At 38.8% G+C, this 23,323-nt stretch overlaps 2 protein-coding genes across 2 annotated transcripts; one reads left to right on the forward strand and one right to left on the reverse strand.

Moving 5' to 3' along the window:
- Positions 1-893: 893 nt before the first annotated feature.
- Positions 894-14,884, reverse strand: znfx1 (zinc finger, NFX1-type containing 1). The gene is made up of 19 exons (XM_085354663.1): positions 14,783-14,884; positions 13,900-13,986; positions 12,966-13,795; positions 12,297-12,531; positions 11,774-12,126; positions 11,421-11,600; positions 11,178-11,284; positions 10,098-10,336; positions 9,846-9,977; positions 9,441-9,589; positions 9,037-9,180; positions 8,826-8,943; positions 8,235-8,467; positions 7,126-7,265; positions 6,446-6,578; positions 5,722-5,889; positions 3,896-4,006; positions 3,645-3,740; positions 894-3,438 (listed from the first exon to the last, which is right to left on the reverse strand). The coding sequence occupies exons 2-19, from the start codon at positions 13,943-13,945 to the stop codon at positions 985-987; spliced, it is 5,868 nt and encodes a 1,955-aa protein (XP_085210789.1). The 5' UTR covers positions 13,946-13,986; positions 14,783-14,884; the 3' UTR covers positions 894-984.
- Positions 14,885-15,619: 735 nt separating this feature from the next.
- On the forward strand, positions 15,620-22,481 carry tbc1d20 (TBC1 domain family, member 20). The gene is made up of 8 exons (XM_085354664.1): positions 15,620-16,031; positions 16,154-16,339; positions 16,452-16,532; positions 18,240-18,426; positions 18,595-18,696; positions 19,350-19,491; positions 19,994-20,172; positions 20,331-22,481. The coding sequence occupies exons 1-8, from the start codon at positions 15,980-15,982 to the stop codon at positions 20,593-20,595; spliced, it is 1,194 nt and encodes a 397-aa protein (XP_085210790.1). The 5' UTR covers positions 15,620-15,979; the 3' UTR covers positions 20,596-22,481.
- The last annotated feature ends 842 nt before the right edge of the window (positions 22,482-23,323 follow it).

A 23,323-nucleotide genomic window follows, 5' to 3' on the forward strand; every position in this document is an offset into this window, starting at 1 on the left:
GTTACAAAACATCAAATTGAAACTCAGCAACTGTGAGTCTTGTATAGTAGTGAAAAGGAATTGCAGCTATTTCAGGGTTGTTTTTATCACCTTCGCTGCCAATGATGTCCTGTTATAGACGCAAATGTTTAACGGTTGTATGTTTGTTTTAATGATGAGGAGAAACGTTTTGTTGTTTTCCTTTCATGCATCAGTTAGGTAATAGTTAAATGATATTTTTGCAGGATGGCAACTGAAAGTGACTAAGAACATTTTTTTTCATATATTTTTACTTGAATGTGTCTTTTTATGTAGCATAACAAGTACACTTGTTAATCACATTTGCTGAGCTTATTTCTCTGAGCCTATGGAGACCTATATAAAAATAAAGACAACAAGAACACGCTTGTATTTACAGACATTTTAATCTCATATGAACAAGCATTAACCATAATAACTATCAAGTCACTATTCACTGTTATTTTACAGTGTTTTACTGCCACCTGTTGTTAAGCCATAATGCAACTGGTACTTAATGGAGTCCTGAGCAACCAAAGACTCACCAAGTTTAGCATTATGAACTACCATCTATTATTTAATCTGTAATTTACAAAGCATTTAAAAATAAACTACTACTCATCATGTTTAGAATAGCAATACTGCATGATATATGTTCATAACTGAAGGTGGCAAGACACATGTTGACATACAAGCATAAAATATTTGCCAACATAAAATCTACATTTTCAAGAAAAACGTTTCAAAAGTACAGTTCATGCAAGAAAAATATGGTCTTATTAAAAGCTCTCTGCCTAATCCATCTCGTAGGTGCCATAAAGTAAAACAGTAAAAAGTAAAATTATGCTATTTTCCTTTGCCAAGTTATTTACACTGACTTTAGTTGAGGCCCTTGTTTAAGTAAATCCACAAACTTTTGTCACTCATACATGTTCCAGCTAAGAGTCAAGGGTGGAAAGAAAACAACAGGCTTTTCTAAAATGGCTTTTAGAAGTCAAGTGGATTAAAGTTTAGAAGGTTATTGGCTTCAGACCAAGCAGGGTGCTGTGCCCCATCCATCTCTGAGGCAACTTGGTTGTCACTTGCAAGTATATGGCTTTGCCCACCAATAGTAGCATTACAATCAGGACAATGTCTGCTCTCCATAGCCCCTCCACACTCTGTGATAAGATAGACATGGCCATTTGGACATTTGTACCAGTGTCCAGGTCGCATTTTCATGGCTGAGACAATCATCTTTCTTTCCTCGTCACTGATCCCCAAGCCACTGAGTGGAAACATCTCATCTAGTTTCTTCATGGCTTCCTTCACTTTTTGCTCATCTTGCTCAGTGAATTGACCCCACGTTTCCAAAATATCTCTTATTTTTTGTACGTCTGATTGAATTTGATCTATTTGTCTCCTCTCATTTGCCAAATGGCAACGAACATTCAGTTCAGCCAGGAGACTGAGTCTCTGTAGCTCTCTCTGCAAATCAAAGACCTGCTGGTCTGTGAATTTTTGGTGGTAGCTATTGAGCCAACACACAAACTCTGCAACATTCTTCGAGAACTTGTCGCGATCCATGTCCATCATGTCTTTCTTCTCAATCTTCAGAAGCTTCTGAACTCTTATTAAGAAATCCATCTTGTTTTCCACTACCCATAGATCATTTGCTGTGAGGTAGGGTTTTTTCAGACTTTCTTTGATAAGCATATATTCCTTTTGGTCATCCATTTCATAGGTTCGACGGTTTTCACGCAACTGAGTTCGAAGTGCTTTCGTCTTTTTTTCAATATCTGACTGCTGTCCATTTATCTTCTCCTTTACCATCTCTATCTCTTCCAGACTGCGGTTGATCTGAGATCCGTAGCGCAGATTATTTCTGATCGGAGTACGACACTTGGGGCATTCCTTTAGTTTTATGGCCACCTGCTCTACTTCATTTGCCTGGTTGTTATCATCCATACCCATATATATGTCCATAGCTGTGTACTCAATGATGTGTTTACAATCCTCCAGCTGAATGAAGTAAGCGTCTGGCTCATTTTCAGTGCCAAAGAAAATCTCTGTGACGTCATCGTGGTGACAGATGCGGCATTTACTTGGACATTTGTCTCCGCACAGTCCAATGCACGGGTGGCCACAACCTAGGGTCTTGTTGCAGGGTTCAGTGCATGGTGGGCGATCACATGGCTCATAGCAAAGCTTATTGCAGCGATGGTGAGCACACTGCCATGCACAGGGCTCTCTACAAGGAGCACATGGCTGCCCACATGGCTTCATGCACTTACTGTGGACACAGCAATTCTCACAAGGTCTCTGACAAGGAGGACAATCACCAGTGCAAGGTTCCTTGCACTGGTGAGAGCAGATGAGGAGACGTTCACATTTGTGATAACAGGCAAAGTGGAAGCGTCCCTGAAAACATTTGCCGCATGTACCACGGCAAGCATGTCCACATTTTAGCTGGTGCTCACATGGGGCCTTACATTCAGCCTTATCGATGCAATCTTTGTAAAAGCATGCATCTTCCTGGGTGTGTCCACACCTAAGTTTTAAGATGACCTTTACCTTGCACTTACTGGTGCATGGTAACCCACAGACTGACTCACATGGATGTTCACAGCTGAGCAACTTCTGGCAAGGCTCCTGGCATGTAAATGTGTTTGGGTCCTGGTGACAAGGAATCATTTGTGTGTGTTGACACTTGGGTATGATCTTCTCAACCTTTACTGGACAGTTCTTTGGGCATTCTTTATGGCATAGAAGTGTGCATTTGTGTCCCATATCACATAAAATCTTCTCACACTTTTTGACACACTTATACTTCTTGTGCTCTGGGTCATATGGATGACAGACCCTAGTACAAACGTGGCCACAGTCTAAACGGAACTGGCAAGGCTGGGTGCAGCCTCCCTCGGGTGCTTGGCTGAAATCGTCAGCATTTGATACTTTTACCTCTCGATCTGGATGATTCTGACAGCACAGAGTCAGAGCCTTTCCAACCTGATCCTTCTCTCTCAAGGTGTGGAAGATTTTGCTCCACAGTTTGACTTGGTCCAGCATCACGCTGTTGCCAATACAGTAGAGACCTTTCTTGGCACGTGACAACGCTACACAGACACGATTGGAAATGTTCAAGAAGCCAACTTTAGACTGTCGGTTGCTACGGACAAGCGACAACAATACAATGTCATTCTCTTCTCCCTGGTACTTGTCTACTACATGCACTTTGACACCTGCAAACTCCTTGGCTGGCATATGTTTACGCAGACAGTGGAGTTGGCCAGTATAGGTCGTGAGGATGGTAATTTGCTCTGGTTTGTAGTCTTGCAAGAGAAAGTGGCGACAAAGAGCTACAACAAACATTGCCTCATGACGGTTCTGATGGCTTTTTCCATCTCTGATTTCTTCTTCTAGGTGGTTGTGGTCCACAAAGTACAAATTGGTCTTTAGGCCCTGTAAATAAACATTTAATAAACACATTCCACATTATTCTTTTATATTCATCATATTATATTTTTTATCCTGTATTCTAGATATTGTATGCACAGCCTAAATTAGATTTGAGACTTAAGATGCATTTGAAAGTCTAGAGTAGTAAAGTTTTTTAAAAAATCCTTGCATGCAGGAGGCACTGCAGGAGAGCAAACAAAAACATGTACCTTGATGTTTTCGTACTCCAACACAGAAGGATGGTTTTCTAACTCTGTGTAGATGTGTGGGGTCAGAAGACGGGCAATTTCTGGCCTCATACGATGCTTAAGAACAAACAAAAATAAGGACCATAGATGAACAAATCGCATAGAGATATTGAGATATATATCTTACTGTCTTTAACTGCATAAAGATGTCTACAATTTAATGACTGATCCTGCAAGAAGATGAGAGAGCTAATATATGCAGAAAAACAAACCTGGTAGTTCAGTCTGACAAAAGGCAGTCCCATGTTCACTAATCTCTCAAACATGGACATCTCCAGGTTGAAGTTCTTAGCGAGTTCATATACTGTGGCACTAGGGCGCAGCTAAAGGAGAGGGAAAAAAAACACTTGTTTATCATATGCATTGAAAGGTAAGTTAACATTAGACATCAGGTAATGCCTATATTTACATGAAACCTGTTAAATACCTGCCTATTTCAAGGCATTGCCTTCTGTTATTCCAAAAATAACATTACGACTTCTTTTTCTAGACTTTAAATGCAATGCACAGAGCAACATCATGCAATCTAAGTGAAGAAAAGAGCACTGAGTTTCCTAGCCATAGGACCAGGAGCATCAGACATAATTACTAATGAACAGCTGTTAAATAGTTCCTAGCCATTTGTAAGCACCATAAATACAAATATGGGAAACTATAAATGAATAAAATAAATATTCTTATATGGGTGTGTATTTGGATGGGAGTATAGAATGCATGCAAATGCACTCTAACTTTCTTTTGCTGTCGTTTTAGTTTTGCTTGTATGTATGTATGTATTTGTGTATGTGTGTGTGTACGTATGTGTGCGTGTGTGCAAACCTAATTTAGCTAGAGGACAGAGCGTGATTGTGCATGTATGTGGGAGTGGTGTGGGGGAGGCAAGACAAATTCTAGTATAAATGTGAAGCATTGTGTTCTGCTCGATTCAACACCAAACCTGCGATTAATGACCAGCACAACAATGCCAGGCCTTATTTTACTTGGACAGTGTGATCCATCTACCTTACCTGCACAGATTCAAGTTTATGTTCCACAAATATAATGCTTTAATACTTGCCTCTAGAGTAAAAATAACTGCTATCGACTAACACTAATATGTGTCACCAGGATACCTTATCTAGTTTGTTCATTTGTTCTTTTTCACCACTTACTTAATTTGGTAAATTACAATATGAATAAACTAGAAAATATAACTATACTATAACTACACAAATAATTTTATCCATATACTTTGATCATGTGTAGCACATTAAATACTATTTAATGTGCTACACATGAGGTTCCATACTATTATGTTAATCTGATGTACATGATATAAAGAAGTATAATGATAAGGTGTAAAAACTGCCATTTATTTCCAACTCTGGGTTGCAAGAAGGTCACTCTTTAAGTCAACTTCATTTAAATTCCATTACTAAACTTTTAGTACAACTGCATGGAGCACACGCTTGTTAGCATAGTCAAATAGGCAACGAAATGCAAACTGCATTTCGTTGCCCTGTACCTGTGCCCTGTACCTGTGCATGTGCAATGACAATAAAGTTGAATTCTATTCTATTCTAAATGTACACCCTATGTATGCAGATTCATAAATAAACATGAATAAACAGGGACACTAAGCAAATGTTAGTTTTTGATAGTTGTTGCACAGCAAGAATATACCAGAGCTGAATATTGAGATGTGTGATAGAGTTTTGTGTAGCTGTGATCACATGCTGCAGATTGGTAGACAGGCTGCCTAGCCATATGTCCTTGGCAGGCCCCGACAAGTTGTTGTATAATAGCCTCCTGATGTCCAGGATATCACTGCGTACTCTTCTCTATCTCTTGTAATAGCTAGTATTTTTTTTTTTTTTTGCTACCTTCAAGGCAACACACATAAAGATATAGAAAAGCTGTCTTTAAATTTTCATGTTACAACTGTGCCTTGTTAAAAACACATATAGTGATCCAAAAATAGTCAAGCAGAGTTAATAAACCTTGCAAGTCTCCTAAGTGCTCAGGAAACATCGCCTTGTTTGTCTGTGTCAGGTCTTACCTGTTGGTGGTCTCCAATCAGAATAAGGTGTTGGCATGCTCTGCTCAATGTGGTGATGGTGTGGGCTTCAAGAACCTCTGCAGCCTCTTCTACAATCACCAGACGTGGACGCACTTCCTGCAGGGTTTGACGAAACTTTGCTGCCCCTGTTGTTGTCATGCCAACAACCTGGTGGACAGAATATTTGTTTTTTTTAAAGAGACAAGTTGACCTGAATTTGCTATTTATTTTTGTTGACTGTTAGTGCATAAGGTAGATATCAATCCTATACAAATGTAAAGCTGGAGTCTGTTGGATTAACATAAAGACTGGAAACAGTGGGAAGCAGCTTGTCTGTTTCTGTAGTTGTTTAACAGTTGGATTCTTTATCGCTTGTAGCCTCAGTCTGTTCATATGGCCACAGGTGCTATTGGGAAAAGTTTTAAAACTTTGTAACTAACCAATAGGTTACATTACTGTAACATTACTGTCACTTCTTGGATTACCAGGAGAAATTCTGCTCTCTTCTACTATTTTTAAATGGAGGCACAGAAGAAAAAACTTTGGATAATATACAGTTTTTTTCTCTTGCACAAAGATGCTTGCCACAAAATCTGGGCAAATGAAACCAAAAATAATTTATCTGTTAATGTTAGTTAAAATAATTTATAATAAATCTGATAAATTCTATATAATTTATGGTTAGGATTTTTAAAAGGAATATGCTAATTAATATATTCTGTACCGTGGCTTTGTTGAGGAGACAGAGACTTTCATGCCGTTTTACATCAGCCAATCTGTCCACTGCATTCTGGTACGCTTGTTCAGATAGCAGGGCTTTTTCACGAAGCTCCGTCCTGTAGCGTGCCACCCACAACCTGAAAACACAAAGCCAATATGAAATAGTAAAACACTGAACTGACTGAAAGAGCCATGCAGAAGCCCTAAGATTATTATTGTTTTAATCTGAAATAACATGGAGCAAGAGCAAAAATATATACCGGTAGTATGATTGACTAATATCTCTTCATTACTAATACAGCATATTTAAACAATTAAACAATTTAAACAATATACTGTTTGTGTCTTCAATTCCGTGTTTGTTAGTTTAAATGAGAAATAAAACTGTGTACACAGTTCTTTCAGTCCTGATTTTACAGTAATAGAAGACTAGATTTACATCTTGGCTTTCTGCTGTGATAAAATCCTAAGAGATACATTTTCTTAGTGATTACTTGATTTAATTATACACAGTGGGAATATACGAAGGTAGGTCAGGGAATAGAAAGAGTGTAAAATAAAAGGGGAATTAAGAAAGAAGGAAAGAGGACAGAACTGTACAGAGAATGCAACAGAAGGAAAGAGCCAGAAAAAAGGTACATAGTAATAAAAGAAAAGAAACGTTGAACACGGATGCAGACATACCGATAGAGCTTCCATCTGTCTTGCTGACTAAGAGTCCAAACATCAAACACGTTATCTTCCTCTCTTTCAGTCATAGCTGAGGTCTTCCCAAGTTCGTTTCTGATTTTTTTCTTCATCTTTTTCCTCTGGTCTCGTTGGAACTGTATTGATCAGGATGGTAAAAAACATTATAACCTTCTGAACCTCAGTTAACTAAGTGATGAATTCATATTATAAAGTAGATTTTGTATTATTTTTTGTTGTTTTCTTTTTTCTTTTTGTAATAAGTTGTCATAGTGTGCACTAGATACTGGATACTGGAGTTAGAGACATGGTTACATTGACTGACAGATGTTCTGACACAAGCATCTGGAGCTGATTGTTATCTTTTAGACCTCACCTCTTCTAACTACAATCACTGAACTAGATTTCTACACTTAGTTTATGCAGTTGATTGTTCTTGGAGCATTTTAATGTAAGTCTCTGACTAATATTATGGTTTGCTGTTGAGGGCAGACCATCTAAGAAGTTTGTGCTTCAATTTTGGTGAGTGAAATTCTAATGTTTCATTAGTCTGTTGAGCACTAATTAGCTGATGTGCCTGAGCACTGCACATAGGAAATTTAAACTAACTTCCTAGCATTAGGCGATAATTTAGTACTCTAACCTTTCACCTAAACATGGTAACTTCCGCCTCTCCAGAATAACAGCATGCGGGAGACAAAAACACTACCACTGAATCTTGTAAATGCAAGACCCTAAACCAAAAGCCAAAACTGCTGGGTGACTTATAGTAACTATGTCCATCTTTTACAATGCCTGAGAAATCTTTCTCCTGAAGCTTTTGGTTATTACACTTACACAGTATTCACAGTAACATGCCAAGTCCTATACTTATCATCAACAAAGGGAAACCTGAAACTGCCATCTACCAAACATGGATGTAAATAACATATTGTATGCTGTGGACTTAAGATGTAAATATACTTCCATTGGTCAGATGTTGATTTAATGTAAGCATATCCTTACATCAGACTCCACTCAGTCTGCTATGGTTCTACATCAATGTGCTCTTAGAGAAATGATAAACTCATTACGATCACTGCACTAAACCCTTCAATTAAATTTACCTTAAATCCTTCTTCACTCTGCCCAGCCTGTATTTTAACTTTATCCAGGTTCATAGCAAGCATGAGATCCTCGACTTCTCTGACAGCATCCTGCATTTCTTCCTTCTTTCTGGCATCTCTAATGCCTCTGGGACCAAAGTTGTCTTCAATAATCCGCTCTGCCTGGATCAGATCTGCCTCCTCAGCGATTTCAATGAGGTCCTCTTCTTCATCCACCTCCATTGATACTTTTTCTATATGTTACCCATTCAGAGCAACAGAATGGGTCAGAATGACAATTCTTTCAAACACCACAACAAATGCACATATTTCTTTTTTTATTGACACCTCATAAAGTGAAATAATTCTATTTTCAGCATGCTCAGCATATGGTATTTATGCTATTCAACATACTGTAAGTGCATGATAAAATGTTTATAGTCTTCACTGACAGCAATTGCTGATCTGAAATGACTGTGACAGCAGTTTTAAGTTTAGATTTAATGCTCATGTTGGTGTTTTGGAACCTTAAGTGTTTACATTAGATGAAAGTCAGTTATTAAATAATCTTTCACTTGTTCAGTTGAGCACTGCTTAGAGTAAAAGTCTTACCATCATTTCCATTCGCATTCTCTGTCTCCCTCTGCAGGAAGACAGTGGAACCCAAACCCAACCACTCCATCATCAGGTTGGGCTTCTTCTCATTCCAGGTCTGAAATTCATCCATTGCCTACAAATCATTTCAAACTCATGAGTTTGGACTCATTCTGTCAAGCTCATTTCATATGCATAAAATGTGAATTTCTTATTCAGAATGACTCACAGGGGGGCGATGCAGGCTGTCCCAGTGTTGGCGCAAGATGAACTTATGTAAGAAGATTTCCCTCAACACACCTTTCAAAGAACATTCCAACTTTATACTCTGTTCCTCGATCTCCTTCTCCTCTTCACACAGCTCCCTGTAAACCTGTTAAGCAGGTGAGCAAGCCACACAAAGCAAAAAGAATGATTGTGTGATCATTGACAAAAAAAAAACGAATAAGCGCAATAGAAAACCTATTAGATAAACAAAAGATGTTTAACAGGAAACAAAAGGCATTTACTTAAACCTGTTTCATCTTTTTATATATTCTGAGTCTTTTTCTTCATCTTTTCTGTGAACAAAAGGAATACACAAGGAGCATTTTAAAATAAGATTCAAACTGCAGTTCACCTGCAAGAGCTCACCTGATTATATGCATTACGCAGATGACCGGGCAGTGTTCGTCTGAAGTTAGGTGAATGGGTCAGCTCCCTCAGATTGAAACGCTTCAGGATCTCACTGTTGCTGCGACCTCCAACTCTCACTATGCCATCTTTTAAAAATTTATGAATACCTGAGATACAGAGTTAAAATAAATGCATGTCACATCCCAGAACACTGAAAGCTTTTTTTGCATTGCATTGTCCATTCCAGGAAACAGACCAGAAGGATAAATAATTAAATATAACCTGAAGTAGAGGTCTGTGGCCTTTTAGTGAATGCAAATACACTTGACACATAAGATTCTTTGTACCTGAAATTGAAACATCCTCTTCCATGACAAGTGAGCAAACCAAGCGTGTTATTACGAAGCAGCTGTCGGTGCTTACCCTCAAGGAACTGATCCAGGGCGTGGTTGGTGTAACACACAACCAGCATCGGAGCCATGTCAGGTTGATCTCTCCAGAGGTCCTGGTTGGTCAAGAGTGCCTGAGCAATCTTTAGACCAACGTAGGTTTTTCCTGAGGCCAAAAAACATGTTGATTTTTGCTAGAGAAAACTTAACTTTGCACTTCTTAAAATTCTGTCATTCAACAAATAAAAATGAAAAACTCACTAACAATGGTCTTTCAATTTCTTACCTGTGCCTGGAGGTCCTTGTATGATAGACAGTTCTTTTGTGAGGGCCAGCTGGAAGGCTTTCATCTGAGACTCATCCAGACCCAACTCCTCCATCCTTGGCCAGGCCTCTGCCTTCAGACTGTGAAAGGGCCGTATTCTGGCCTTGTAGTCAGGGTCAGCAACAGATGACAAGTCATAATTATCATTTCTTTGAAGATAAGCTGGCGGTTGGACATCTGTCTTGCATTCCACAATGTACCTGAAAGAATTAAAGATCCTTAGTAATATATTTCTTTAAAGAAAATCTCTCCCTAAACAATTAAATCAGCATTTTAATATCGCAAGGACTTTTGCTTAACTACAGAAACTGTGCTGTTAAAATCAGGTTTCAACGGTCAATGGGAACTTTCAGTTGTCAACGGTAACTTTATTGTCCCCAATGGGAAATTGATTTGCAGTCTGTCCATACACAGAGAGAAAAAAACAAGCAAAAAACACCCCAAAAAAGCCCAGACAGAACAGCCCAGATTTTATCATCAACAAAGTGCAGTGTGCAATGGTAACAACCCTTATGGTTTAGTGGTATTAACCATGATAATAGCAGCAGCAAAAGACACTCTATGTCTCTTGGTCTTCACTGCAGGCACTTACATGAGTTTTCCTAGTTTATTTGTCAAACTAGTCAAGTGTGGCAAAACCCTTGACACCCTTTTTATGTTGTAGTTCTGAGAGAAAAGGTTTAATGGAGTTTCATTTAAAGATACTGCTAGGCAACAAATATAAAACAATATTTTTTCAGTATTTGTTAAGGGCACTGAAGGTGATGTCAATATTTGAAGTATTGAAAAGATCCATATGTAAAAGTTTTTGGGGAATTGTGAGATGATATGATAAATTAAAGTGAATGCAGAACTTACTTTGACACTTTTACGCCAAAAACCGCTGTCAAACCCTTCTTGCTACTATTTTCTCACTCAAAACTCCTTTAAAAATATTTGTGGTGTTAATTGTTTTGAAATAACTTTTGGATTATATTAAAAAAAAAAACCTTGACAGTAAAATCTGAAAGTCCAGGGCAGCACATTGACACACATCCTTACCTTTGAAAGGGCAAATCATCCTCCTTCTGCTCCTGTAAGCCCTCTAGAACATACCGATAAGCCTCAAAGTAGGCAGTGGTCTCGACCATCAGAAACACTCGATCTTTCTGTGATTTTAAAAAAACACATTTTGTTCTTTGTATTTCTGTTTCAAATGACCACAGATATTTCTTACATTTATGCAAAGAAACTGAATGCATCATGCCCATTTTAACATATGGTGCAAACAATGTATTACTCTACCTCAATTCTTGCCAGCTTTAACCTGCTCTCCTCTGTAAATGTAATCTGGACCTGTCCTTCCTGCAGATGTTCAGGGTCTCGATCTGACACTGTGGCAAACAGGAAGCTCTCGAAGTTATCACTTGACAGGCATACCAGGGAGCCATAAAGCAATCTCTTGGAGTTCTGCCAGCGTACAAACTGTGGGTAAAATGGACAACCTGTTAGTAATATACATGTTTATATATGTCTTTACATTTGCCATTTAAATAGTGAATGACCAGTGTATGTATTAACACATCAGTGACACAGAATATACTTTACTGCATCATTCAAATGCCATTTTACAAAGACATCAACAACCAGAAGCTAACCTTAAGTGGCTGTGCGTCAAACTGGACAATGTAGGCAATGCCAGTGTGTGTGCATTTGGGCACCACTAGCTGTGTGTCAAAATATATTCTGATATCATCAAAGTGCTTTGTCTTTAGTGGGCTGTTGGTCCTTCCGATATCTTTTTGGTTCTGGAGCAATTGCTGAATCCCCTCACGCAGTGGTCGCACAAAGTCCTCTCTGAGCAGCCGGAAGTGTGTATCAAGGTAGAGGTGGGTGTTTGTGTAGCTCTGGGAGGTAATGTTAGGTCTAAGGAAAGGCCTATGCTCCTGTCGGAACTCCTGTGGAGTTGGGTAGATTGGTATGGTCCTGAAATCCTGTTGATCTTCTTCATCTAGGTTAGAAATGTGGAAGTATTAATAACTGTCCGATCTATACTAACATTTCAAAACCTTACAAAAAGATTTTTCTTCTGGCCAACTGCATGGTATTTGCTTCAGGACAGTCTATCCAAATATGTGAAAACAAAGTGATTCAGTAGAAATATCTCCAAGAGCCAGTTACCTGGGTTACCACCACCAGAGGGCAGGAATGCATATGTGTCTCTGTCTGAGCGCAGGGTACCCTCTCTTGCTCTATTCTGGAGGTGTGTGATCAGGTCCTGAAGTTGCTCCACACTTTCCTCAATTTGAGGCTGAAAGTCCACACCTGATGCCCTCAGGCTGTTAATGGAGGCTTGGAGCAGTGTCAGTAACAAACTCACTGTATGAACCGAACTAGCAGGGAAGATGTTAAGCACCTAATAAACATAACAAGGAAAAAAGAATTTAGCTACTTTAAAACTGTTAATAAAAAGCACAGGAAATAAAAACAGAAATGCCTAAATAAGGTTTGTTTACATCTATGTAATCTGATTTTCTCAATAACTGTATCTTTCATTATGCCTTTTTCTCTTTGCACACAGGAAAAATAAAAATAAATGTGATTTATATATTACACTATCATTCCCACTGCACTGCATGTACATATAAAAAAATCTCATTGGTCTGTATTTTAGTGTATGAAGTACATTACAGTATACACGCTGTTTGTACATAGTAAAATTACCCTTGTACTTTATTGCTTCATCTATTGAGCAAAGTCCTCATATGTTTTTCAGATATAAAATCAATTATCCTTCAGCTGAATTTCCTATGTTTTGTCAAGTTTTCTATGTTTCATCAGTTTATTTACCTGTGAGAGAATCACCAGGATATTTTCCAGATGCTGTGGGTATTGTGCTCTGTGAGCAGGTTTGCTATCTGACACCATCCCCACAAGATAGTGGGGTAGAGAGGTGCAGAAGAACCCTGAATCTTTTATAATGCCAGCCAGGTGCTGCTGAGTGCCTCTGTCTGTCCTTGATTTAAAGGCTTTACTCAGCACCAAGCAAATGAGTTCGATAAGATCCTGCCTTATTTTGGTCTCACTGAGGAGATCTTTCACAGAAGGATGTGAGGACATGGTAATGGCCACTACAGATGGGTCTTTTAGAGAGAGTTCTTCCAGCGCTTTAAAGCCCAGTCCTCGGCCCTGTGGTGGCCTAGCTGTGCTGGCAGAATTTGATCTCCTTCCATTTCTATCTTGCCTGTCTCCCTCAACATCTCTTCTTTCACCCCTCCAACCTTCTCTTCTGTCTCCACGTTCTTCTCTCCCTGCCATCCCTATTCTCGCTCCTTGTCTAACAACTGGACCTGCTTCTGGGTTTCTTCCTACTTCTGATCTCCATCTCGCTGCACCTTCCCATTCATTTCTATCTCTTCCAGCACCTCTTTGTCTGCCTCCCCTTTCTGTATTGCGGCCCACCTCTGTTGCTCCTCTTCTTCTACCTCTCTCTGCACCTCCTCCTGCTCCACCACCTCTTCCCCTTCCTCTCCCACGCAGCTCTTCACTATCTCTTTTCCTTTCCTCCCTTTCACCTTGACTACTCCCATGATTTTGTGCTCTTTTTCTGTCTCCTTGTGCTCCCCTTTGTCTTCTCCTTCCACCTCGACGAGCATTCTCACTTTGGACAGTATCAGTATCTAGGGGAAAAATAACATTTATGTAATGAGACTAAAGTAACTAATTTTAGTTGCCAGATTTTCTCAGTTTGTTATGTGACTGCCATCACATACTGTATAATTACCATTATTAGGTCCGCTTCTCCCAGTCATTAACATCAAGCTTTCCATGGTTGTGCATGTGGTAGATGATGAAGTTAAGACCAGTAACACTGATGATTTAATAGTTAGAGGAAGGAGAAGAACTACATTTAAACACAATGCAACAATACAATGATTTAGAAATTTTGCCACGAGTCTATTAAAATAGAAAACACAACACAGCACTGATTGAGGAACAGTGATTACTTTCACTCTCTATCACTGGGTCATAACTTGTAGTGAGTCAGCCTCAGATAGAAAGGATGTTCTCATTGATTACATCAGTAAAATATGGGGGAATCAAAGCTAATAGAGTTCATGGATGAATGGATATATGTGTGTGTGTGTGTGTGTGTGTGTGTGCGTGCAACGCGCGCGCGCGCGTGTTTTGCGACTATATTTCAATGTCCATCGTTGTAGGTTTGTTGGTGTGCGCTATAAACGAAACGTGCTATATTTGTTTTATTCTAATGTTGTCCATTGCACTGTATTCGTATGAAATGCAAATTCTTCCCTCTGCAGGATATTGCCCGACAGGTTTCCTTTTTCAAGAAATGATTCAGAGGTTTACACCGCAAGTCTTAGTCACGGATGTGGCAATAATAACACTCCACAGGCTGGCTGCCCTCCAAACAAGCTATACCATTCATATTGCCTTTTATGTGTCTGTCTGTCTGTCTGTCTGTCTGTCAATGACTTTACATGTCGTGTGCTATATGACTTGCAATTTTAGCTATCAGTTCGCATCACTGTTCTCAGTGTACACGCTATTATTATTTACTAAATAAGAAAATACAATAAGACAAATAACTCTGTATCCTAAACACTTCCTAGATAAGCGATAGCCTAAGAAAAGAGCGAACTTACCAAGCGTGACATCCGACCAATATGAATATTTTCCTGGTCAAACTTTGTCTAGCCGTCTCTCATTCGGTCTGTGCGCAAGCTCATCGCAGCCTCTTCTCCGGCTGTCGACTTCAGCAACCTGCTATTTAAGTGCTTTGTCGTTTTCGTTTTCGTTTCTCCAGAACTAACACCCCACCTAGAAACCAGAATGGATTTGTCCTTTTATCCTTGACTAAAGATAGAGCGAGCATTAAATTAATTGAAAAGCATGACTATCTAGGACCACGTAAAATTTAGGTTTATTTTAATGTGATATTGGACACACATGTTATTATTTTTAAATAAATGAAACAGGAAGCACTGTATTGCATAACTATGGAAGTCTAGCCTAGTTAACAGTAATAACATCCTAAGTAATAAGTAGCTAGAATAGACTGCGGGTTTTTATAGCGTTGTATTTTTTTCATCTTTGATCACATTTAATTCTTATATTTGTTATAAACGCATCCCATTCCAAATTAGGCCTGCTTAAGTTTATCATTTACTTAAAAAAAGATTTTAGACAGCACCACAATCTCTCAGAATTGTTTATAATTTTTATTATTATCATTATAAATTGGTTGTTAAGTCATAATTTTATATCAAGGAAAATACTGTTCCACACAGTTTGCAGACAGTTCTAGTTTATGTATTATATAAACCCGGTAGATAAGTATTGCCTGATGTTTTGTTTTTTTTTTGTTAGTGTTTTCCTGTTTCTAAAGTTTCGTTTCTTTACAGTAAAAATTGGGTCGACCCTACCCCTCCTCCTCCTCTTCCTGCTTTTCTTTCCTGCTACGTCATCACTCCGTATGAGCGGCTAGGCTAACTGTATCAGCTGTATACTTGGTTGCTTCCGCCAATGTAAACATGTAGCCGGTTTTTCGATTTAATCCAAGTGCTGGTAGGCGGTTGTTAACCTGTTTGTCAGTGGTCCCAGCAATGATGGCTGTGTTCCTAAAAATAGCCGCTATGGAACCAGGGCAGTGTAGCGCGAGCTTAGTAAATAGCTAACACTGAATAGCTAGTTATCTACCAGGCCGTGTTTTCATGGGGCTAGCATTGGTAATTAAACAGTTTTCATTGACAGCCACGCAAGGCTAAAACGGAGTTAGCAAAAACTAGGGAGAATGGAAAGTAGTGCTATCTAACGAGGACGCATCAAGACGTACAGACACCATGAAGAAGTCTAGAAATGTTGGAACATCGTCGCCAGTGAATGGAAAGCAAGGTAACGGTCGCTAACTGTGTCATGTCAACTGTTTGAGTACACTTCGGGGCGCTTTGCTAACAAATAAATAAACAAATGTGGGAGCATAGCTTCTAACAGTGAAACGATGTTGTCTGTTCCAGACTGGGACACCAGACGGAAGAGGAAAATAGCGGATATCACACAGGCACTGAGTGTGAGTCCAGTGGACGTAGCAGCTCTGAGGAGGATGGCTATCAGTGAAGGAGGACTGCTGACCGATGAGATACGGTGCCAGGTCTGGCCTAAGCTCCTCAACGTCCCCCTTGATGTCTTGAATCAAGAGCCAGGTATTATAATTGTTGACGATATGCAGTTGCGCGTCTCGCACCTCCTAATACAAAGGCTAGCAGTCAATGCATCATACAGTAATTGCTGGTGGCAACATTTTCATTTTTTCAGACACTGTAGACCGAGAAAATAACAAAGACTACAACCAGGTGTTGCTGGATGTCCAGCGTTCACTACGGAGGTTCCCACCTGGTGAGTGACCAATCCATGGCCAATTGTGTCTACATACACACACTGTAGACATGATATAGAGTGACTGTGTCATCATTTCTAATACAACTATAAATTCCTCCAGTTTCTTAACTGCTTTCCCAATTCATGGCTTGGGGGGGCTGAAGCATATCCCAGATGTTATGGGAAAACTGAACTGGGTTGGCAAATTCTACTTGCAAATCTTGTATATTTTTAACCTTTGTCTCTGTAAAGCACTTTGAATCACCTTGTTGTTGAATTGTGCTATACAAATAAACTTGCCTTGCCTTGCCTTTGCTGACATGGGCACAGGGTCACCATCGTTCTTTATATATTATTGGCCTTGTAGTGGGTTATGGTATAATTGGCTAGAAGTTTTGTTGAGAAATGTTTTAATGTTTTGCCCATACATTGTTGACAAAACACTGTTTCTTCCATTGTAACCTTTTAAATTCGGTAGTTATCCACCTGAAAAATAATCTGCATTTAATATTGTAATTATCAATGCAATATGAAAATGGCTTTGCTGCTACTAGCTGATATAGTGGCCTTTGCTGGTAGCCACTTGGCTTCGTTGCAGCTATATCTATTGCTCTCCACTGCAGGAATCTGTCGTGGTATTTTCTGTAAAAAAGAATGTCTGCAACATGGTCAGAGCTGTGGTCAAGCTATTTTATTACTGCATGAAGGAGAGCCAACACACATCACAGTTCAGTCATTCCAGCTCTGACCTTGGGACATCTCAGCTCCTCTTTTATACCCTCACACACAACTCTGTGTATCTTTTAGTTACAGCAGGTTTCTGTCCCACGGGATGTTACTGGGGAGAGGGCAACTCCCACTATCTTTTCCCAGGAAGCTCCTGGCACTGGTCAGCTAGGGAGTTTCGTCCTTCTACACCCCAACAGTTAGCAGATAACATAGTGAAACATTGTTAAGCAAAGCAAAGCAGTTTTTCACCATGTCATCCTGACACATATACTTCGGCTAAGCCTACAAAGGCTATACAAAAATCATACAGTGAAATTCTAACCACCTACATCTAAATGTAATAATAATAATAATGGATTGCATTTATATAGCGCTTTTCTGGGCATCCAAACCGCTTTACAATTCCACTATTCATTCACTCTCATTCACACACTGGTGGAGGCAAGCTACAGTTGTAGCCACAGCTGCCCTGGGGCAGACTGACAGAAGCGAGGCTGCCATATCGCGCCATCACCCCTCTGGTCATCACCAGTAGGCGGTAGGTGAAGTGTCTTGCCCAAGGACACAACGACCGAGACTGTCCGAGCCGGGGCTCGAACCGGCAACCTTCTGATTACAAGACGAACTGCCAACTCTTGAGCCACGATCGCCCCAATAAATGTGAGGGTTAACTAGATTTTTCCCATTACAAATCCAATTCTCAAACCAAGACAATTGAGAATTCATAGGATATACTCAAACGACATGCACTGAAATTGCTTTTCCATCTTTTTCAGCTAAATAAACTTTAGTTGAAAGAGCTACTATGGTGGTTAGCCTAACTCCAAATTTGAATTACATAGTTATTATTTTTTTAGTTGTGGAGACATTTTGAATGCCAATGTAAGCTAACAGCTGTATTTTATTTGAAAAATGCTGAACGGGCTGGTCTATTTAATTTTGAGCACTCAATGCACTTTCGATTCATATAGCGCTATTTTGGCTATGCATGCATAGGTATGCCAGATGAGCAGAGAGAGGGTCTCCAGGAAGAGTTAATCGACATCATCCTCAGAGTTCTGCAACGTAATCCCCAGCTGCACTACTACCAAGGATACCATGACATTGTCGTGACCTTTTTATTAGTTGTGGGAGAGCGTCTTGCAACTGCTCTAGTGGAGAAGCTCTCCACACATCACCTCAGGTACTTATCACAGACACAAATGAATCTACAGCAGGTTATTTTCTCTGCTACTTAATCTTCCACTTTTTTTTTTTTGTATGCACAGTCTGTCCTTATTGCTTTATGCTTCAATAAAAATCATACTGTGAGGTATTAAAAAAATGCTGTCTGTCTTATTCTCTTTCTCAGGGACTTCATGGATCCCACTATGGACAACACAAAACACATTCTTAACTATCTGATGCCCATCATTGAAAGGGTCAACCCTGAGGTGCATGACTTCATGCAACAGTAAGATTCACTCCTATTCTAGTGAAAGTAGGCCAAATGGGTTTTGTTCTGCATTAGGATACAAGAGGATGTTAAACCTTGCATTTTTATTTTTTAGTGTGTTAAATGACAAGCCTGAGATTGCATATCCAACTTTTAATATTAGCTTCTTAAATTTACAGTAAAGAATTGTGCATGCAATAGTAATTTTTTTCCTTTAGACAGAAAATCTTTTAGCGTCTGTTGTAATGACAGTACATCATCATACTAATGATGATCATTAGTATGACCCTTTACTACTTTGGCATATCTACAGCGGTGTCTCCTTTAAACAGCTAAGGTTAATGTTAAAACAGGTACAACTATAAAATGAAAGCTGTTTTAGGTGAAGGAATGAAGGGTGACTGCTCTTACATCACACTGATCCAATTATGATAGCTCAAGTTTCAGTTGTAAGGCATCCACGTCATTAAGGCTGCAACCAAAGGTTACCATTACAGCTGGCCTTCATGTTTGATTTTCAGTTCCTGATTATATCATAAATATATAAAGTATATAAAGTTGTAGAAATTTCTGGTTGTAGGTGCTATATAGAGTACTTTAAGTGGAGCAGTTGGCAAACTAAATAGTTGTGTGTGTCATTGTAAGCTGATCTCATCACTTGTCATTTTAAGGGCTGAGGTGGGTACAGTCTTTGCTCTCAGTTGGCTCATCACATGGTTTGGCCATGTCCTATCAGACTTCCGCCATGTTGTCCGGTTGTATGACTTCTTCCTGGCCTGCCATCCATTGATGCCCATCTATTTTGCTGCTGTGGTGAGTTTCCTGTTTCCTGGTTTGTCTCTCAGAGACACTCCCCAAACATCAAGTTACTTTAACACTACATGAATTACATATTCTAAATCAGTGTAAGAATAAACCATTTATATAATCTCCATTTGTGCATATGGAAAGCTCATATTTTTTCACTGTGCAAAGGCCATTGTGACAGCTGAAGATATGGATAATGTTGTATTCATGAGGGTTGTGGAAACCAATTTGGTAATGGTTGAGCATTTATTGACATTATATGTGGCTAATCAATCAATCCCTTTATTAGTATTATTATTATTAGATCAATGCAGTGATGTCAGATCAGTTCTTCTTTTTAAGTTGCCCCTATTTAGTTTAATTTAGTCGGGTGTGTTATTTTAAATGATTACATCTCTAATGGGAATGGCTTCTTATTTCTGTATGAATGTATCATTGTTTTCCTTGACAAATATGCTGTTTACATCTCTATGTTTATATTGGTATGCAAATTGTATTTATGTTGTAGATCGTGCTGTACAGAGAGGAGGAGGTATTGGAGTGTGAATGTGATATGGCCATGGTTCATCACCTGCTATCCCAGATTCCCCAGGATCTACCCTATGAGACGCTCATCAGCCGAGCAGGAGACCTCTTTGTACAGTTTCCCCCCTCTGAATTGGCTAGAGAGGCTGCTTCACATGAAAGGTAAGTTCTTATAGTTATTTTAGTTGTATGAAACTGTCATCACTGATTTTTCTTATATACTAATACTCACATTTTAGTTTCTTCTACTTCAAAAACTGCAGTTACTCACTTTCAATAAAACCTTTTTCTGTCTCTCTACATGTATCTGTCTCTTTAAGCATGGCAAGCTCTACCTTTAAGGACTTTGAACTTGCATCTGCGCAGCAACGACCAGACTCAGTTCTCCGTCGCAGACGCAGACAAAAGCAGGCTGCACTGGAGAGCTCAGGAGTGAGCTCTGTAGTTGCAGTGGCCCAACCTTCAGCAGCACGGCGGTTTGTTCGACTTGCAGTCATGGGTCTCACAGTGGCTTTAGGGGCAGCAGCTCTTGCTGTGGTCAATACTGCTCTTGAGTGGGCCCCCAAGCTAGACTTATTTCCTTGAACTGCTTTTCTTTTACACCAACACTCCATGTATTCTGTCCTCTACTAAATCAAGCTGGTGGGTCTGCTATCAAGAACCCTTTAATGGTTTAAACCACAAACCGCGGAGTCGGCAACACTGTCTGGGTGCACTCTCTAAAGTCGAGGATGTCTTTCTACTCTGTGTAGGGTTTGTCAAGCCTTTTTGCTTTGTAATTCCTGAATAGGCACCAGTGTAAATGCTGCTGTTGTTCTGAATTGAAGAATATAATGAAGAGACTATGTATAAGAACCATTATTGATGGTCATCACGAAAGCTTATTTATATTTAGTATTAAAATAATTTGAAGGCATTATCCTCACAGGGATTTGCAGAAAACTTGGCAGACTCACTACATTTGAAACTGCTGCCAATTACGAGCGCCTGAGTGAATGTGTGTGTTTGTGTGTGTAGTTGAGTGTGTGCGCAGTCACAAACCATTTGTAATCTATTTGATACCTGGACCAAATAGGGAATTCCTGAATTCTCGCTTTGTAAAATTTACTGTTTGTTAATTTTAAGGTAAGTAACTGTATAGAAACATGACACGCAGGCACTTTAAGGGTCACCATTTCATTATTTTTAGATCATTTTGTGTATTTCATTAGTTATGTTTAACCCTTTCAGTAAGCGTATAAAGGTATCTTCTCTAAAGGACCGAGTATCTTTAACACATCAGCAGCTGTTACCCATGACTTGGTTAAATGAAACTGGTCTTACAAAAGTAAATACATTGTAGCTTACTTGAAGTTTTTGTTTGCCTAAACATATATTTGAGAATATGCCCTCGCAATACAATATAGCTTTCATCGCCCAGGAAAATAGTATAAGAGTAGCTAAGTGATAACTTTTAAGTTATTTAATGCTTGCACACACACACACACCTGAAAATGAGTTTGTGTTTTGTGTACCCAAATAACTAGTTTATGTAAAAAAAAAAAAAAAAAAAAAAAAAAAATTCTAGAGAAGATGGTCATATCCTAATAGTTCCCACAATATGGTCATTCACCAAATGCCTAGTAACCGTAAATATCAGAGGTGGAATAAGTAAAATTAAGTTGATATTGTTGTCTTCTTATTAGCAGTATAGCAGACCTGGCTTGTACTGACTGCATTAGTTTTGTAAAATCACTTTGATTTGATAGTTGCTTTTACTCAGTTTGTTTGGAAGGGTGCTCCTTTTAGAGAAGTGCCTGGGCCTTCATATTAATTCTGTCTAATATTTTAGATTTATACGTGATTTTTTTTTGCTTGATTTGAGCAGATGCTCCTTTGTAAAGTGATTTGAGTGTAGAATTGGTCCACGGTACCAGATTGTTCCAGTCATTGACATTAAAATCACATCCTTAAATAAGAGATTTCATTTTAATAGGGTTTCGTTTATTGTCAGTCATTTGAAAACCCACAGTTCTTGTTTCAAATATCAGCCTTGAGTTCTTGCCCCCTACCGGGACACAGAACTGGTAGTCCTCTAAAAACTTCTTAATTGGGTGAAACTCATCAAAGTGATTTTATTTTAATGCTTTTTTTCTATGTGAAGCTGAAGGCTTGATGCTCCAGTGCTGTGCTGTGTTTGATTGGTTTATTGGCCTTGTATTGAGCCTCTCATTCAGCTGGTAAGGGATCTGCAAGCTGACTGAAATGAAGGTGACTGGCACATGTCCAAGGATGCTCTTATGCTCCTAAGAGCTTAGTTGTTGAGCATTGTAATGCAGGACGTATCTGCACTCAGCGGTGTTCATTTATTTTCATTGCACTAAATGATTTATCTGCCTTTTATGTTTATTTTTGTTACTATTGGACTGTCTACTAATGTAAAGTTGTACAAGAGAATGCTAATAAACTAGAGTGAAAAGGTTTTATGCATTTGGATTCAGGCTTACGTTTTTATTCAGAATATTTTCTATGACTATATAGTGTGTTTTTCAGGATTTCTCAAATTCAGGTTTTAGCTGCCCTCTGACGGCTTCTGCTAAACCACATTAGCCTCAATTGTCCTTTGTGACTTCAGTTCCTTAGGCTTCTTAACATATTTAGATTAGTGCTATGGTTCTAATAAGAAATAATAATTAAGGATACAGAAGATGACAAAGTTGAACATCGTCAGATGCTTGAGCTGATCTTAAGCTCATTTTTAAAATCTGTTTAGATATACAGTTACATCATAATGTCCATATTTAAAATACATGGTGCTTCATGACTCAAGACATAGAATGTAAAGCCTAACAACAAGCTTTAATGCAACATCACATATAATTTATGTGTAGTAATTTAGTTCCTGTAATTCTTTAGGAATTAATACAGGAATTAGTTGCAGAGAAAGACATTATACACATGATACTTTATAGCCATTAAGTGCATTAGAGCAATCTGTTTTTCATTATGAGTACATTCATTCAATGTAAACAAAAAGAAAAGTCTGATTTGTCGACTGAACAATCCCATAACCAGCCATTTATTTTAATAACATATCAAACAAAAACAGTAACTTTAAACAGAAAGTGCTGACCATTTATATTGGTAAGACCTTAATAGTACTTATAACCACAACTGCCCTGGTGTTTGATAGATAAAATTCTTAGTTGTAAAATAAATTAATGAAAAATATTGCTATTTATCATCAGACTTTATAGACAAAATAAACAAGAAAGCCCTTATCATGCACCGTCATCTTTGGAGTGCTAATATTATATACTGTATAAGCACAAAG

This window comes from Diplotaxodon limnothrissa, linkage group LG5 (assembly GCF_057381915.1).
Source record: "Diplotaxodon limnothrissa isolate DT_005_m linkage group LG5, D_limnothrissa_male_GT1.1, whole genome shotgun sequence".
Lineage (NCBI taxonomy): Eukaryota > Metazoa > Chordata > Actinopteri > Cichliformes > Cichlidae > Diplotaxodon > Diplotaxodon limnothrissa.

Bases quoted from the DNA above. Each gene is read 5' to 3' on its own strand.
- tbc1d20 (XM_085354664.1), top strand. From the start codon at position 15,980: ATGAAGAAGTCTAGAAATGTTGGAACATCGTCGCCAGTGAATGGAAAG. The intron at 18,697-19,349 runs GTAAGATTCACT...TGTCATTTTAAG, and splicing joins GTGCATGACTTCATGCAACA to GGCTGAGGTGGGTACAGTCT. The intron at 19,492-19,993 runs GTGAGTTTCCTG...TTTATGTTGTAG, and splicing joins CCATCTATTTTGCTGCTGTG to ATCGTGCTGTACAGAGAGGA.
- znfx1 (XM_085354663.1), bottom strand. From the start codon at position 13,945: ATGGAAAGCTTGATGTTAATGACTGGGAGAAGCGGACCTAATAATG. The intron at 6,579-7,125 runs GTATGTCTGCAT...TTGTGTTTTCAG, and splicing joins GACAGATGGAAGCTCTATCG to GTTGTGGGTGGCACGCTACA. The intron at 3,741-3,895 runs GTTTGTTTTTCT...TTTGTTCTTAAG, and splicing joins TTGTCAGACTGAACTACCAG to CATCGTATGAGGCCAGAAAT.